Source organism: Zalophus californianus, chromosome 12, assembly GCF_009762305.2.
Source record: "Zalophus californianus isolate mZalCal1 chromosome 12, mZalCal1.pri.v2, whole genome shotgun sequence".
In the NCBI taxonomy this organism is placed as follows: Eukaryota; Metazoa; Chordata; class Mammalia; order Carnivora; family Otariidae; genus Zalophus; species Zalophus californianus.
In genome coordinates, this window is record NC_045606.1 from 106118583 (window position 1) to 106134222 (window position 15640).

At 52.8% G+C, this 15640-nt stretch overlaps 1 protein-coding gene across 4 annotated transcripts in view; it reads right to left on the reverse strand.

The window, feature by feature from the left end:
- The window catches only part of PTPRN2 (protein tyrosine phosphatase receptor type N2), an 809200-nt gene that overhangs the window by 415828 nt on the left and 377732 nt on the right, over nt 1-15640 (reverse strand). For all 4 annotated transcript variants that reach the window (XM_035723337.1, XM_027574319.2, XM_035723336.1 and 1 more), the window contains one exon: nt 3971-4050. In XM_035723337.1, the coding sequence (XP_035579230.1) occupies nt 3971-4050 (80 nt within the window). The remainder of the gene's footprint in view (nt 1-3970; nt 4051-15640) is intronic.

Here is a 15640-nt window from a genome sequence, read left to right on the forward strand (position 1 = left end):
CGATTTTGGACTCCAGCCCCCAGCCCCGTTCCCCACCCTGTCCCTGGTATGTGGGCTCCGTGCCTTGGCCCTCCTTGCTGTCCCTCATGTGACCACCCTTTCCTCACCTTCCAGCCCCCTAAGAGCCAGAGTATCCCTGGCTGCCGCCCAAGCCAGCTCCTCTGTGCAGCCTTATCTGGCAAGCCCCCCACCCCCGGCACTGGGCACTCTGTCCATTTCTCTGAAAGACCGGCCGGGCTCCTCCTGGGGAGACTGCTGTCCTCTGGGTGTTGGCGTCAGCCTAGAGCCTGCACAGTGCCTTGCCCAGGGGAGAACCTAGATGAGCATGAAGCACGGATGCTCGCTTGGGAGCAACAGTTCAGAGGGGTGAACTGAGTATGCATCATAGAAGGGCTCATTTCACTGTCCCAGGCTGGACTCCATTACCCTTTCCAAAATAGACACACCTGTCCCCTTTACCCGGAGTCCAGGAGGCTGGGCAGCACTCACTGCCACGGGGGCTCTGGGGTCAAACATCATGCATACGGGGCACAGCTGTCCCGATCTCTCACTCTGGAGTCCAACCCTCGAAACATGCTCATGAGGCCTCAGGGTCCAGAGATGAGCCCTGAGTGGGAGTCCACAGGCCATGCGACCTCTCCCTCCCCCGTGCAGACAATGTGTAAACCACAAGCGGGACAGCACCACAGCGGAGAGGAGACTCGCTCACTCCTGCAGATGCTTGACAGGTGAATGAGAAGGCAGCCAGGCTCCAGTTACTAGAACTCGAGGAAAGACATCACATCTTTGCGTAAGGAGATGTTGTCTGAAATGGCACGTGCTGTCTCCCCAACAAGATGAAAGAAAGAACTTTAGCCAAAGGGCAAGTCTTAGAGGCTCCGTTTAGACAAGCGTGAGCTGACAACACAGGTGAGAGGGAGACGCCCGCTGAGGACGGCCAACCAGCAGCTACATGGTCAGCGAGTGAGTCGAACGCGCCACCGAGCAGAAGCCCAGCTTCCCCAGGGTGCCAAGAGGGGTAAGCTGTAGGAACAGGTGATCTTGGAGACAGGGAGTGCGCACGGCAGCTCCCAGCCATGAGTCATGGGAACCCAGGGGTTGGGGGTGTGCACTGCTGCCCAGGGGAAGGCAAACGCTTTTCCCAAAAGATGACTTAACCATATCTTCTCTGAAAGGAGAAATGCAAAAATGGATTAGAAATATGCTACTTGAGAATAAACTACCAAGGAAATGAAGAGTAGAAAACGATTTCTCTGTTCTGCCCAATTTGATCAGATGGCATACGGCCAGAAAGATGAGAAGTGCCAGTTACTATACTTCCAGTTGTGGGCACCTTGTAGTGTGTGCAGATGTGGATTGTGAACCTGTGCTCTGAACACTCACACAGTAAACACGGTGACACCAGGGTTTCTCTGCACCTGGGAATACAGAAGCTCCTCCCTGTGCAGCGCCTGCTTACTTTCAGCATTCACTAGCACCTTGTGTTCATGCCGAGGTTCGTAGAATCCAGAAAAGAATCATGTAATACAAGGAAGAGATTCCGAACAAGAACCAGCTGCATCCACCCGTCAGGACAAACGCCACTGACGTTTAATGAGAACTAACGTGGTATTAACAGCAAGCCTATTAAGTTTGGTACCCTTTTGCATGAGGTTAGCCAACAAATACCCTTGAAGTTCCATCAGCGGGGTTGTGTCCCTTTCACCGGTCGTACAGCCCAAGAAGGGCATCAAGCGTGGTGCCAGGAAACCCCCGAGGGAAGCCACCACAGCAACTGGGTCTGCGGCAGCAATGCCAGCAGAGGGCCCTGTTCCCGCAGGTGCTGAGCACCACCCACGCAGGGCCTGCCCCAACCACGCCATCCAGTAGCTTGTGACAAGGGCTCCACATCGTCTTTGAAAACAAGAAACCCCCCCAAATCCCTTTCCTTGTTAACACACGAATAAGTCTAGGGCTCAGTGAGCTCATTTCTCCTCCTGGTACTAACACCCTTGGGGACCTGGCCCTCAATGCCCACTACAGAGTGGTAAGTCTACTGCCGAACTATAGAACCCTAATGGTCACAAACTTATCTTTCATCATCTTTTTCCTGTGTAGCATCAGGTACATTCATAACATCCTGAAATGATTCACAACATAAAAGAACTAATTTTTTGAAACTATGCACGTGTGTTGTCCGTTTGCTCATGCATGACGAGCAACAAGCACTCAGCTGGCGAGCTAACACAAACACACTGCTATAACGTAGCAAACTCAGGTCTTGAGAAAGTGGTTACTATGACATTCAAACATACGTCTGACGGTAATCTCCCCTTGGCATTTAGCGCTTTGGTATTCAACACGAACACATTTAAAATGACCCAGAGGGGCGCCTGGGTGGCTCAGTTGGTTAAGCGACTGCCTTCGGCTCAGGTCATGATCCTGGAGTCCCGGGATCGGGTCCCACATCAGGCTCCCTGCTCAGCGGGGAGTCTGCTTCTCCCTCTGACCCTCCCCCCTCTCCTGTGCGCTCTCTCTCTCTCTCTCTCTCATTCTCTCTGTCTCAAATAAATAAAATCTTTAAAAAATAAATAAATAAAATAAAATGACCCAGAAACTAGATTTTAAATAATCGACCTCATTTTCCCAAGAAAGCAATAAAATAAATGAAGGCTATGGTCAGTGAGTATACTGTCATGATTGTCAAAGATGGAAAAACGTCCTTCCATTCTATTCCATTCATTATTGTATCCCGAAGTTCCAGCAAATCCAGTTTTGAAAGCATTACTTCCCGGGCGCCTGGGTGGCTCAGTCGGTTAGGCGACTGCCTTCGGCTCAGGTCATGATCCTGGAGTCCCGGGATCGAGTCCCGCATCGGGCTTCCTGCTCAGCAGGGAGTCTGCTTCTCCCCCTGACCCTCCCCCCTCTCATGTGCTCTCTCTTTCTTTCATTCTCGCTCTCTCAAATATACAAATAAAATCTTTAAAAAAAAAAAAGAAAAGCATTACTTCCCAGCACTGGGGTGAACGGCCACTTGTAAAACAACTGTGAATGTTTCTGCCTGAAAAGACTAGGAACTGGTTTGGTCTTAAATATGGCCAATAATCCCTCCTGCTGAGCAGCTAGGATGGGAGAACGGACGCTGGAGGGAAGGAGGGAGGCATCAGAGCCACCGACACAGAACCCGCTCTGTTTCAGGAGGCAGAGTGTTTGCAACGGAATCTGCTGGGGCCGCATCAGGCCGCCGTGCTGAGGGACGACACCGTACAGCTCACTGAGTGACAGCCAACCGCTCCGCCCTCACAGTGACACATGACACTGCAGTGAAGCCTGGGGTACTCGGCTCTCCTCAGAGCTGAAATTGGTCAGGTTTCTGGAAGTACAACGTGGCAGGGAATTCTCCCTTAACCAAAAACTACGGGCCCCTGAAATCAGCACCTTCAGCAGGAAGAGTTACTAAGGGCACCAAGATATCTGACAAGTAAAATTCAACAGCAACCAAAAGAGGTAAGGCAGACAGTTTATCCCATTAGCTGGAGCGCGGGAGCCGCCTACCCCGCGGCCAACAGCCCCCCCAGACGGTATGGGTGTGGCTCGCCGGGGCTCAGGACAGGTGAGCGGAGCAACCAGGGCTTCCAAAGCAAAGCTGTGGCGAAGTCCCTTGTTTCTGTTAAGCCCCCCCTCCAGCACTGTCTTGGTCTGTGACAGACAAAAGCACAGCCTGGCTGGGATGCCAAAAGCAGCAGGCACCCGTTCTGTCCATACGGGGACTGGGGGCCGCCACAGACCCCAGACCCTTGCCCTCTGTCTCGGAGGGAGCCGTGTCCTCCACCTGCAGCCGGGTGGGCCGCACCACGGCGATGAGGCTCCGGCCGTGCCCACTGACCCGGCCGTCCCGTCGCCCAGTTAGATGTTGGGGTGCTGGGGAGACTGTGCATGTCTCTGCCCGGGGTGTGTGTACTCACGCGGGGCTGTGTTGACAGGGCCTTACCTGTAGCCTGCACCACGTCTGCCGCCGTCAGGTTTTGGACGCTGGCACTCACTCTGAAGGTCATGGCTGGTCCCAGAACACTGGAAGAGACCATGAGAAAGGAGCTCAGAACTACCCCAGCATCCTGAGCTGCTCCTCTGCAGCTACAGAGAAAACACGGACACGCTCACAAAACACATCTGAGGCCACCGGCCGCCCCATGGGTGACCCCCGCCCCACGGGTGGCTCTTTGCCCTCAATCCACTAATTCCGACAGGCTGTGCTTCTCTGATCCACACACTGCAGTGCTCTCAGAAAAGATTCAAATCAGCCCCAACAAACCAACAGGATAGTCTTGCAAGGGAAAAAGAAAAATTGTTATGGAAACAGAGTCGAGTATTTGGCTCCCATGGGAGCGGTAGGAATCAAAAGCAGAAAGGAAAGAGACGGGTATTTTAAAATCTCTCTTGACAGGAACCACTTAAAAAAGTTATCAAAGTCATTAAGAACTATTTAGTATAAAAATAACTAGCAGGGAATTGCCAGACAGGAATGATTAAAATTTTCAAAGCTTTTTAAATACTATGTTGAATATAAGTTTGAAAAAATACATCACTTTTTAAATAATTTTATTCATCTGAAGGGGAGAGGGAAAGAGGAGGGAGGAGAATAGGAAGGAGGAGGGAGAGACAGAGAAGAGGGAAGGGGAGGGGAGGGGGAGGGGAGGGGAGGGGAGGGGGGAGGGGGGAGGGGAGGGGAGGGGAGGGGAAGGGGGAGGGGGAGGGGAGGGGAGGGGGAAGGGGGAGGGAGAGGGGAGGGGAGGGGAGGGGAGGGGAGGGGAGGGGGGAGGGGGAGGGGAGGGGAGGGGAAGGGGGGAGGGGGGAGGGGAGGGGAGGGGAGGGGAGGGGAGGGGGAGGGGAGGGAAAGACAGGGAGGAGGGGAGGGGAGGGGGGAGGGAAGGGAAGGGGGGAGGGGGGAGGGGGAGGGAGGGGAGGGGGGAGGGGAGGACTTCTCTCCTAGGTCCCCAGGCTCCTGGCTCCAGTGGCCTGGACTCCCCTTGGAAAGAGCGATCCCATTTCTTTCTCCGCTCTCCCTCTTGCAAATGCAAGGGCAGAGTCTGGAGCTGGCGCCACAGAGCGTGCAGGGCACCATGCAGCTCGCAGGGAGGGGTGTGTTCTTCCCCCTCCCCCAGCACAGACGCTGCTATGCCTCGCAGGTCCCAGAGGTGCACCTGGCGGGAGAGCTGTCCTTCCTGGTGATCACTGGGGGCTCCCACCATTATCTGTGACAGGCTCTGCACTCCACTGTCCTCCCTCGGCCCAGAATCTTACCGATATGCATGGATTCAACTGCCAAACTAACACCACCAAGAGCAAAACCACCCCTTGTGTCACCTGCTAGACCCTCCTGTGTGCGCAGGGACACCTCCCATCACGTGCACCTGCTACATTCCAGTGCAGAGGAAACCCAGGACGCCAGGGCCTTCAACAGTTCCTTCCAGGGAATCCCAGGTGGTAAGCCACAGGGGATGCCCGCCCGCCACTTCTCAAGCTGCCCCCTTCCCATGCAGGATGCCAGCTTCCCGGGGTTCTAACCCGGCTACCCCCAGCTGACAGCCTCCCACCTAGTCTATCACCTTCTCAGCGTTTGCCAGGGTCGTTTTTGAAGGTGCAGATAGTGAGAAGGACGCCAAGAAAAGTACCCAGGGGTCTGAGTGAGTGACGAGGCCATGCTCAACAAGAGCCACGTGAAGACTGTAAGGGCCGCCTCAAAACTGGTAGAACCACAGCCAGAAGCGAACCGCCCTATGAAAACGCGCCATCCCTCCACATCTCATCTCTTGCTCCCCGCCTTCCGGCGCTCATCCATGCAGAGGCGGCCACTCCTGCCCCTCCTGTGACCCTGGCCAGGCCCGCTCCGAGCCTCCGGACTCCCTGTGCATTCAGACAGGACACCGCGGTCCCCGCTCTGGTCTGGTCCTCATGGGAACGCCTGGCTCACTTGGCCATGGGCTATAGCCCACTGCGCGAGGCCCTGCAGACGGACAGTCCTTGGCCGCGGCAGGGCTACCACCACTGCTGCAGGGCACCTCCCGCAGAAGCCTCAGCTGCACCTCAGGCCCAAGGACGCCTCCTCCAGTCAGCCCCTGGCACTGCACCCACAGCTCTGGGAGGCAGGCACGACCCACCTGCAGCTTTCTCTTCGACGCCTTTGTACCAGGAATGTCCACATGGTCATAAAACTCTGCTGAAACTCCCTGAAAATGCCGCCACGTTCATCCTCCCTCTGGGTTCCCACTGCCCCAGTTGGAGCCCCGCTCACGTCCTGGCCCGGCACGTCTCCAGGGGCACCCTCCAGACCTGCCCACTCTCCACCGAGTCTAAGGGCCCACGCTGGCTCTCCAGGCCTGTGTCTGAAGCCGCCCAGCCAGACCGCTCCCCTTCCGTTCCTGCTGGAAGGTCTGCCCCTGGAGCAATGGTTGTCTGTGCCCTCACACAAATCGGTTTTCCTGCCCCCCGTCTCCCCGGCTTTACCGCCTCTCGGAGTCCCTCTTGGTCTGAGCCCAGCATCCACACTCTGAGCACAGCAGACCCCTCCCTGAGATCTTCGGCAGGTGCAGGAACACATGGTATCTAGCACGCTGATTACCTTACAGGACATTCATAGCTTCCCGAGTGTGGCTGGCTCTTTGAGGGTGTGTGGGGTGTTTCTGCCAGCGCCCCACACATGTGGGGGGTGACAGACTCACAGCCGTGACTGAGTCATGACACTGAGCACAACCGTCTTCTCTACTGAGAGAGGGTCCTTCCTACCATGAATAGGCTTCACCTGCCACCGAAGGGGCACCAATAACAGGTCTTAACAGGACTTCAGGGTTATGTGTGGGTTTTGTGACATTGCTAATCTAATCTAAATATCTGAGAATTCCCAGGCAGATGGGTCCCCTAGACCTAATCCTCCCTCAGGTGCCAAGAGTTTTCTCTAAAGACGTTGCGGGTCTTCCTGGTTCCTCGCTCACCCAAGTCATGGAGAAGAATGCAGCTCATCTGCCCCCCGAACCCATAGAGCCAGCAAGAGATGCCACGCATCACCGTCCAGCCAGCAAGGGACGCGCCTGACCCTGGGAACGCGCCTCGGACACGGAAAGCACTCCCGAGTGCCGGCCTCGCTGTCGCTGAGGTCTACACCGCACACCCCCGCGCCGCCCAGCCTGGCCCAGGCACCGGGCCCGTTACCTCTCGGGCTCACAGGAATCTGCGACGGAAGGAAAACCTGTTTACAGAGCAGATCAGAGAGGGTCAGCAGTCCAGGCCGGTGCCACGCCAGGGACGCAGACCTGCTCTTCCCCAACGCCTGCTCCAACGTGGGGCACGGAAGTCTCCAGCCAGACCTCACAGCTGCAACTCTACGTGTCACTCTGTGTCACCTCTGCTAAGCCTTTAACCTCGCTGGCCTCAGGTCACTCGGCTGCACAGCGGGGAGGCATGTTCCGGCCAAGAGGCTCTGACTTTGCCGCAGCAGCTGCTCTGTGAAGCCAATACCCGATGATGCCCGTGCTGGGCAGCGCCCGGGGACACGAGGGAGGGAAGGGCAGGTAGGTGAGCAGAGGCCACAGTCCTTGTCCCCAGCGCTCCTCCACACAAGTCCCCACAGCACCAGAGACCCTGCTGCCCCTCTGCCAAGCACCACCTTGTCCTTCCGGCCGGGGGCACCCCACTGCACGTGCAGGGCCGGCTGTGCCAGGAGCACTGAGCTTCCCACCGGGAGTGTCTAAAGTGAGAAGCTCCTTGAACGAGTGCAGCCGGGCCCCCGGGCCTCTACTCAGGGTCAGATCCCCAAACCAAACAAGGATTTCTCTGATAAACGTTTGCAAGAGCACTCGATCCACCAGAGCAGAAGCACCACCCAAAGGAACCCACAGGAACCACCTCAAAAGGCCAATTCTCTCAATGACGTCAGCCTGAGACTCATTTCCTTCCCCTTTTCTGCTTTGTGATCCTTGGAATTAATATTAGTCTATTGTGTTTACTTGCAATAAACACTGGTCCTTCTGAGCACAGGGCTGTTTGCAAATAGAGTGTGGAGACAAAATATTTAAAACATTAGATACAGGGATACATTTAATGCAGCACTGGGAAACGCCCGCAGTGCTTCCCCCCTCACTCTGCTGGGTCTCCTCCAGTCCAGGTGAGCAATATGTGGGGGAGGCTGCCCATGCGAAATGGGCCTTCTCCCTTAATATGCCAGCTTAACACTAGAAATCTGCAGACGAAGTACCCTGTTGGGGGACTGTTGGAACTCAGTCCTTCTGCTATTTTTTATGTGCATCACGTTGCTCTGAGTCATATAAAGCAACATATTGCAAACTGTCACCCTCTCTCTTCTGTTCTGTGTACAGGGATGAGGTAGTTACCAGATTTGTGCAGAAATGACTTGGGGGTTGACTGCTGCAGGAATGCCTTGCCCACCCTGCCCTTTCAGCAAATGCCCATCACTGTGGACATTTGTCCAGACAGTGGACTCTCCCTTGCAAACACAAGTCTTGGTAGAGAGAGTAACAAGGTGAGCCTGGTGGACAGGCCTGGCTGTCTCTGGTCAAACAGTATTTGCGGGTGAGGGCAGGCATGAGTGCACATAAGTCCCCACAGAATGATGTCCCCCGCCGCGAGCCCTTTGGCGTGCCCCTCTCTGGACTTTTGGGGTTCCCATATTCCACGGAGGGCAGCCGAGGAGCGGGTGCACCCTACCTGACTCCCTGGTGGAGGGATTCCAGCAGGGCAGCCTGAAGCCGGCTCAGGGTCTGGTCCCGGGCCACCCGGTGGCACAGGCATGCACACAGGAGATGCTCAGCTAAAATTCAGAGACTGCGATCAGTGGCCTTCAATGTGACGGGGGAGAAAGGAGTGGCAAGAAACAGACTGAAGAGCCCAGGATGGATACTGCCTCGGCGAGTCGGGGGCGCGGTGCTGGGGGACCAGGCACCAGAGGCTGGGCTGTGCCTGATGCTACCGCTGGGTAAGGGACTCAGCGGCTGCTCCAACCCAAGCTACCGAGGGCGTTAAGAAGGATGAACTCTGGGGCGCCTGGGGGGCTCAGTCGTTAAGCGTCTGCCTTCGGCTCAGGTCATGATCCCAGGTCCTGGGATAGAGCCCCGCATCGGGCTCCCTGCTCTTCAGGGGGTCTGCTTCTCCCTCTCCCCTCTCCCTGCTGTGTTCGCTCTGTCTCTCTAATAAATAAAAATCTTAAAAAGAAGGAGGAGGAGGAGGAGGAGGAGGAACTCTGAGGCAAACGGCCGCCTCCTCTGAACCTTCACAGCAGCAGCAGACCCTCAGGCCAGCCCCTCGGCCGCCGCGTGGACCCCCACCCCCTCCCAGCGGGAGAGCGAGGATCGGTGCGGCGTCCTCTCCAGAGCCTGGAGCAGCAGCAATACCAGCCCTCCTGCACCTGCCTGAGAGCCTCCAAACCCTCAGAACACATAGACGCGGCCTCAGGACATCGCACGGGCCCACACCACGAGGTGCCACGGTGGCTCCCTGTCCCCCCAGGCCTCGCGCTCTGAGAAGGTGTCTCAGCCCAGCTTTGCTGTCGGTCCCCTAAGGGAACACTCCAGACATTTGCTGGCTACCAGCTTCTGTCCAGGACAGGTTAATGCCACAGGCACACTGTGCCTGTCTAGGTGCTGTGGTTCTCTGCAGGGCTACGGACCGTTGTGAGGTCCCGTGTTCTCCACTGGGAGGGTGCGCCCTAAACCTTGCCTGTGGCCTGCCGGGGCTCAGCCAGGACTCCTGTGGGGAAGGCTGGAGACTGAGGAGGCCCCGGCAAGACCCTCCCGAGACCGTCTCCTCTCATTTACCTGCCCCTCAGTCTTTCTCCCAGGTGAACTCTGCGGCCTGCCACAGCCACCCGCAGAAAGCCTGCGTGCAAGGCCGGCCCTGGGCCGCAGCTGGGAACTCGGCTGTGGGGAGGATGCCCACCTCCCATCCTCAGCCAGCAGGGCTCCCTGCACCCCAACAGCTCGGGCTGTGCAGGATACAAACGGGTTATAGGGTGGGGGCGGGACGCCAGGAGCTACCATCGTCTTCCTCCTAGACCATGGCGCCTGGGCTGAACTTACCGTCTTGTTCAGCTCTGCTTGGGGAGAGCAGTCCCATATGCATAATGCTGGCACAGAAAGGGGGATTTCTATGTTTAATCAGAAACTAAAAAATAAAACAGATGCCTATAGCCTTGCAGAGTCTCTGAGAAGCAAATATAACATCTAATATTAGAGTTGGCAGGGAGAAATCTTTTTCTTTTTCCTTTGAGAAAGCCACTCATTAATAAATAATGAGAGTTTCTCATGCAGAGCACAACATTCCAACTCTATTGATACAAAAAAATTGTTGTTTAGATTAGGAAGAAATTATTGAAACAAAGAAAGATGAACCTCAAGTTACAAGGGAATATCTATGTTTCATTACAAAACAGGGATACTTATCCTGTGCTTTGGCTTTCAGATTCTCGTTCAGATTCAACCAGCAATTGTTGGAAACACACTACGGTACATTTTTGTTATTTGCAGAGTTATGTCTTGTAAGGTCAACACAATGTGCATTTAAGGACATTGGACCATGGCTCCCAGGGAAGCACAGGGCTGGCTCTGCCAGCCTCCGGTCACATCTTCACCAACCGGTCTACGTACACCTTGTTTTATGTGTGCTTCCGTTTAAAGACACCTTATTGACAGACATTACTGCTCCAGGAACATTGAACTCACCACCTCTAGAACTGCAGCTTTTCTACAACAGCACTTCTGCAGAAGGCCCAGCCCAGTCTTCTTGCAGGTAGGAACGCTACACGTTCCACGTTCGCACGGGGCTGTTTCAAACAGCGAAATCACCAACAAAAAGCACAAAGACGTGGAGAATGTAGTCGTGAACAGGGACAAGCATGTGTTTACAGTGTGGGCTGAAACAAGAATGCATTGTTCAAGCTCAGCTGGGAACATGCACGTGAGGCACTCAAATTTTTCTCCCTCTGCCCTGGTCTTCGAGGGACCATGGAAGTGCTGTATTGATTTCAGGGTTACAAATAAACTTGCAAATACGGAATCACTAATAATGAGGGTCTACTGTGTTTTCTAGTGTCTGTGTTAAGCACATTCACATACAATAAATGACCTTATTGTTCTTGTCACATTTTACAATTTAATATTGTAGAAAGAGGCTGGGCATTAGACTTTAAGAGGCTTGAGACCCACTTGCGCACCTGTCCTTCCTTGCTGTGTGGTATCAGCAGATAACACTTTTGAACCTGCGAAGTGGGATGATACTGCATATATCTGGGGAGGGCCGACCCACCATCCTCCGCCCCGACCATCTGGAGCAGTCAGCTACTCCTCCAGTCTCTGCCGTAGGTCCACGCTCTCAGGCCTTTGTGGGCTCACAGGGCTTCTGCACACCGTGCCGCCTCAGGACCGAGGCAGTCCTGCTCTGTCTGGAACCACGTGGTGGACACAAGGGGCAAGATCAGCCACTTCTCTCCGGACCCCATGGCTCTAGGATGGCAAGCTCATGATCAGTCTGTGCGGGGTCATCCCAGGCAGACCGGGCAAGAGCACCGTACCCTACCTATGGTGAGGTGCTGTGCTCTGAGAGCGCACAAGTCACTTGACTCCGTGTTCCTGCAGGACCACAGACTTTCTGGCAGTCCAATTCACTTACTGTGACAAGACTCCTATTTACAGTGGAAGAAATGCCACCAGGTGGGACCCACCTGCCCAGATGCAAATCCTTCCTCCTGTAGCAAGAGACAGTCTTCACGGTCTCAGCCTAGGAAACCCCAGGGAGCACGTGGGTCCCACGAGAAATGCTCCAATGGCCCCTCCTGGAGACCGTATTAGGAGAATAAAACCACACACTATTGTTAGGAATCGATTCCCCATCAGGTTGGAAATAATAGGAAAAGATACCTCCCTGAGATCTTGCGGTATTCACTGATTTTAAATTTCCTTTAACCACTTCAAGCAAACCGTACATGTGCACACCCATGAAGGGGGGGGTCTCATCACCATCATTCCAGCTGGAGCCATCTTCATTTTAAAGAGAATTCCAAGTGGTCCTGAGCCCCGTAAAATTCAATGTTTCTACTTGCCATTTACTATTAATTACAATCTAACTCTAGGTTATGTTTAGGTATTGATAATATAACATGTGATTACATATTTATAACATAATATATATGATCACACATCAGTCATAATACTGATTACTCGTTATCACAGTAACTTCTAACAAAGAACAAAAGTAACTTCTAGCATTTTAATATTGACCTATTGCTGGTTTTCTGGAATTTCCCCACCCTATCAAGTTGATGGAACAAACAGAACCCCCACTAATCCACGTGCTGGGGCGAGAGCTTTGCCTACTTGGTCTTTTCTTTAAATGGGGACTCTTTAGAAATCCTTTTCTTCTACATTTATCACTGAAGTCATTTTCCGATAATCTAAAGTTCTGCCTTTATAATATCAGTACGCTGACAGATGAGTCTTCTTAATAATCATGTGTCTCGAGGTGATCTTCTGCACATTAATTTTCATGCATGACACTCTAATCGCACGAGTTATAAGACACTGAACTCAGCCTGTGCTCAGACCGATATTTCAGTGGAGAATATGGGGAAGGAAGCGACTCCCTGACGAGACCTTATTTTTCTTGTTACTTAACACCAGGTCCAAAACATAGAACACAAAAATCCCCACCGATTGAGGATTCGGCTTAGTTGCCCTAATCTGGGTAGTGTTTCTCCTGTATAGTAATAGATTATACATGACACAGGATTATTTGTATCAGGCCAACCTTTAAGGTCTACAGTGAAAACAACAAATATGACTGTAATTTTCCTTATAAACACGGGCTAAACAGCTCTTTGTACTTAAATTTAAATAGAGACAAGGCTCGGACTAGATCCTCTCAACCTTGGGGGAACGGGCAGGAAGACTGCAAAGTGGGGCACCTGGGGGGCTCAGTGGGTGAGCGTCTGCCTTCGGCTCAGGTCATGATCCCAGGGTCCTGGGATCGAGCCCTGCATCGGGCTCCCTGCTCCGCGGGGAGCCTGCTTCTCCCTCTCCCACTCCCCCTGCTTGTGTTCCCTCTCTCGTCTCTGTCAAATAAATAAAATCTTTAAAAAAAAAAAAAGACATTTTCTCAAAATCCTATCTATGACTTGCTTAAGAATCTTTCTATATTAACTTTTCTCATCTGCGGGCTATATATTTGGTGAATTGCTCGTTCTGTACCTTACTCGTTATTAATTTAAAAAAGCCAAAATGCTAATAAAGGACCCAAAGTTACCAAATAAAACCATTTAGGAGACTTGCTGTGTCTGACTGAACATAAACTGAGGCCAAGGAAGAGCAAGAAGATTTCTTTATTTGCACACATGGTTCTAAGGGGCTTCCTAAACCAGCCCCTCGGCTCGCCTCCCGGCTGAAGTGCAGGAGAGGCCCAGCTGGCTTCAAGAGAACACAGACAGGAGGGTGTGCTAATGTAGAGCTGAAGCAATTCCTCGGACCATGCCTCCATGCCTCATTTTACAGATGAATAAGTCAAAACACAGGGAGTTTTAAGGACAAGCCCCCAATGGTCCAGTTTTAGAAGAGATGCCACGGCTGGAAAAGTGATTCCTGGGTTCTCCGTGAGAGCTTGTTCGGCACCATCCATGATCAGGCAGTCTGTACACTGCCTCGCCCAGCATCCCCTCCTGGCTACGGGCTCCAGAACTATGGTGTTCACACTCTTTCCCTAGAACCGGCACTGACCCTGAACTGTTTCTGAGGACCACCAGCTCCCTCCTAGTCATCTTCCTTAGCTGTCCCTAACTCTGAGAAGTCCCTAACCCAAGCTGCCAAGAGAAAGCCAACAGAAAAATGAGTCCATATCTGGCTGCTACATCTTTGCATGCCTCATCCCCTCTGTGTCAAATCACAAAATTCTAGAATTCCATGAAATAGCAAAATGGTGCACACATATATTCCTAAAGCATACTTTCCATTACCATATTTTCTGCACAACTGTATATTCCTGCCTCCCAAACATTAGGCAGTAACTTTCCACAGTATCTGAGTTGAGGGCTGACAGAGAAGAGGGACTGAGAGAATGAGCTGTCTCCTATCTGTGTGAGGAAATGGAGGCTTACAGAGTTATCGCACGGTAATTTAACATGAGGCTTCACCAAAACACAACACTGATGATGCTCTATTTTCTTAAAGGGTTGAGCAACTGCTTTACTGTACAGATCACCTCTTATGTGCAAGTACTGTGTGATTATGTGCAATTTGGGAGCTCCTCTCTGTCATTAGGGAATGCCTTACTTTGCACTCCTCTCTCTTCCCATGGACTATTTGGAAGAAAACAGATGATTCCATATTTATGTTTTGACTTGGCACTTTTAAACTATTTGCTTAGTTCTCAATCCCCAGGACAATTTATTGTTTTCCAGTTAGAACTGAGAGATGATGTGTTTGGTCACAAGAAGCCTGTGCTCTACCAGCCCGGGGTGGGGGGGCAGCTGGAGCCGTAAGGACCAGGGGTGCCTGGAAGGCCCCAGGGCCACCGGAGACCTATCTCTCATTGTCCTTGGACTCGCACGGTGCTTTAAGGATTAATGAATGAAACAAACAAACAAATAACTGAATTATTAGTGACAAACTGAGAAACAAAAGCAGCCCCTGAAAATCTGGACCAAGGCTTTGTCTGGAAGCCTCAGAGAACCAGGCCAACGCCCGTTCAGTGCTGCCAAGAGCTGGACAGGAGCCCCCCCCCGTGAGCTTCCCGACAACGGCGCTCCATCCTGAACCTTAGCATCCCTGGCTCTGAGGCCCACTCCGCTTTGCTTCTTTGGACATCACACATCCATCCGTCATAACCCACAACATGACACCACGAACACACGGGGGCTGGTGTCCACGCAGGGAGGAGTCACGGCACCCCTCAATTCCAGCCACATTGAGTCTTCTCTGGCCCTTCCTTATGGATTTTAGTGCCCATGTGTGAGGGGGAAGGCCTCCCGCTGGATGTTAAAGCTTTCTTGTAGGGACGGCTCCCGAGTAAAGCGTCCTGACTTGCCCACGCCACAGTCCTGCGGACATTAGCATGCCAGGAGCATCTCTGACTCAGAAAAAGGCCGGAGAGTGAAAATGAGTTCTACTTTGTTCTCCTGAGAAAAATAAGGATGAAGCTGGGCAGAGATAACTAGTATTCACAGCACAGGCAATAAATAAAATGTATATTTTACCACAGTACTTAGTTTTATTTCAGTACAACTTTTTTCATGTGTTTAGATATTTCTTGGTTTAAACAACATTTTATTATTTTCATAGTGTGTTATATGTGGAGCACCACCCTCTACCGAGTGACTCCTACAATAGTTCCAGGGCAGGTGCCATGACGCCCATCCTACAGATGAGCAAACGGAGGCAAGGCGAGCCTCGGGAGTTTGCCCAATGTCTTAGGGCAGCGGAAAGATGGCACAAACTCAGGCCACATTGATCGATTCATTCACTCACTCAGTCACTGAGCAAATACTGAGCACCTGCTACGTGCCTGACACCAACCTAGGTACTGAAGACGCACCACGGAGAAATAGAAGGCCAATCCCCGCCTTCAAGGAGAGTATCGTCTCCTGGGAGAGATGAAGACACACTCTTCTGGA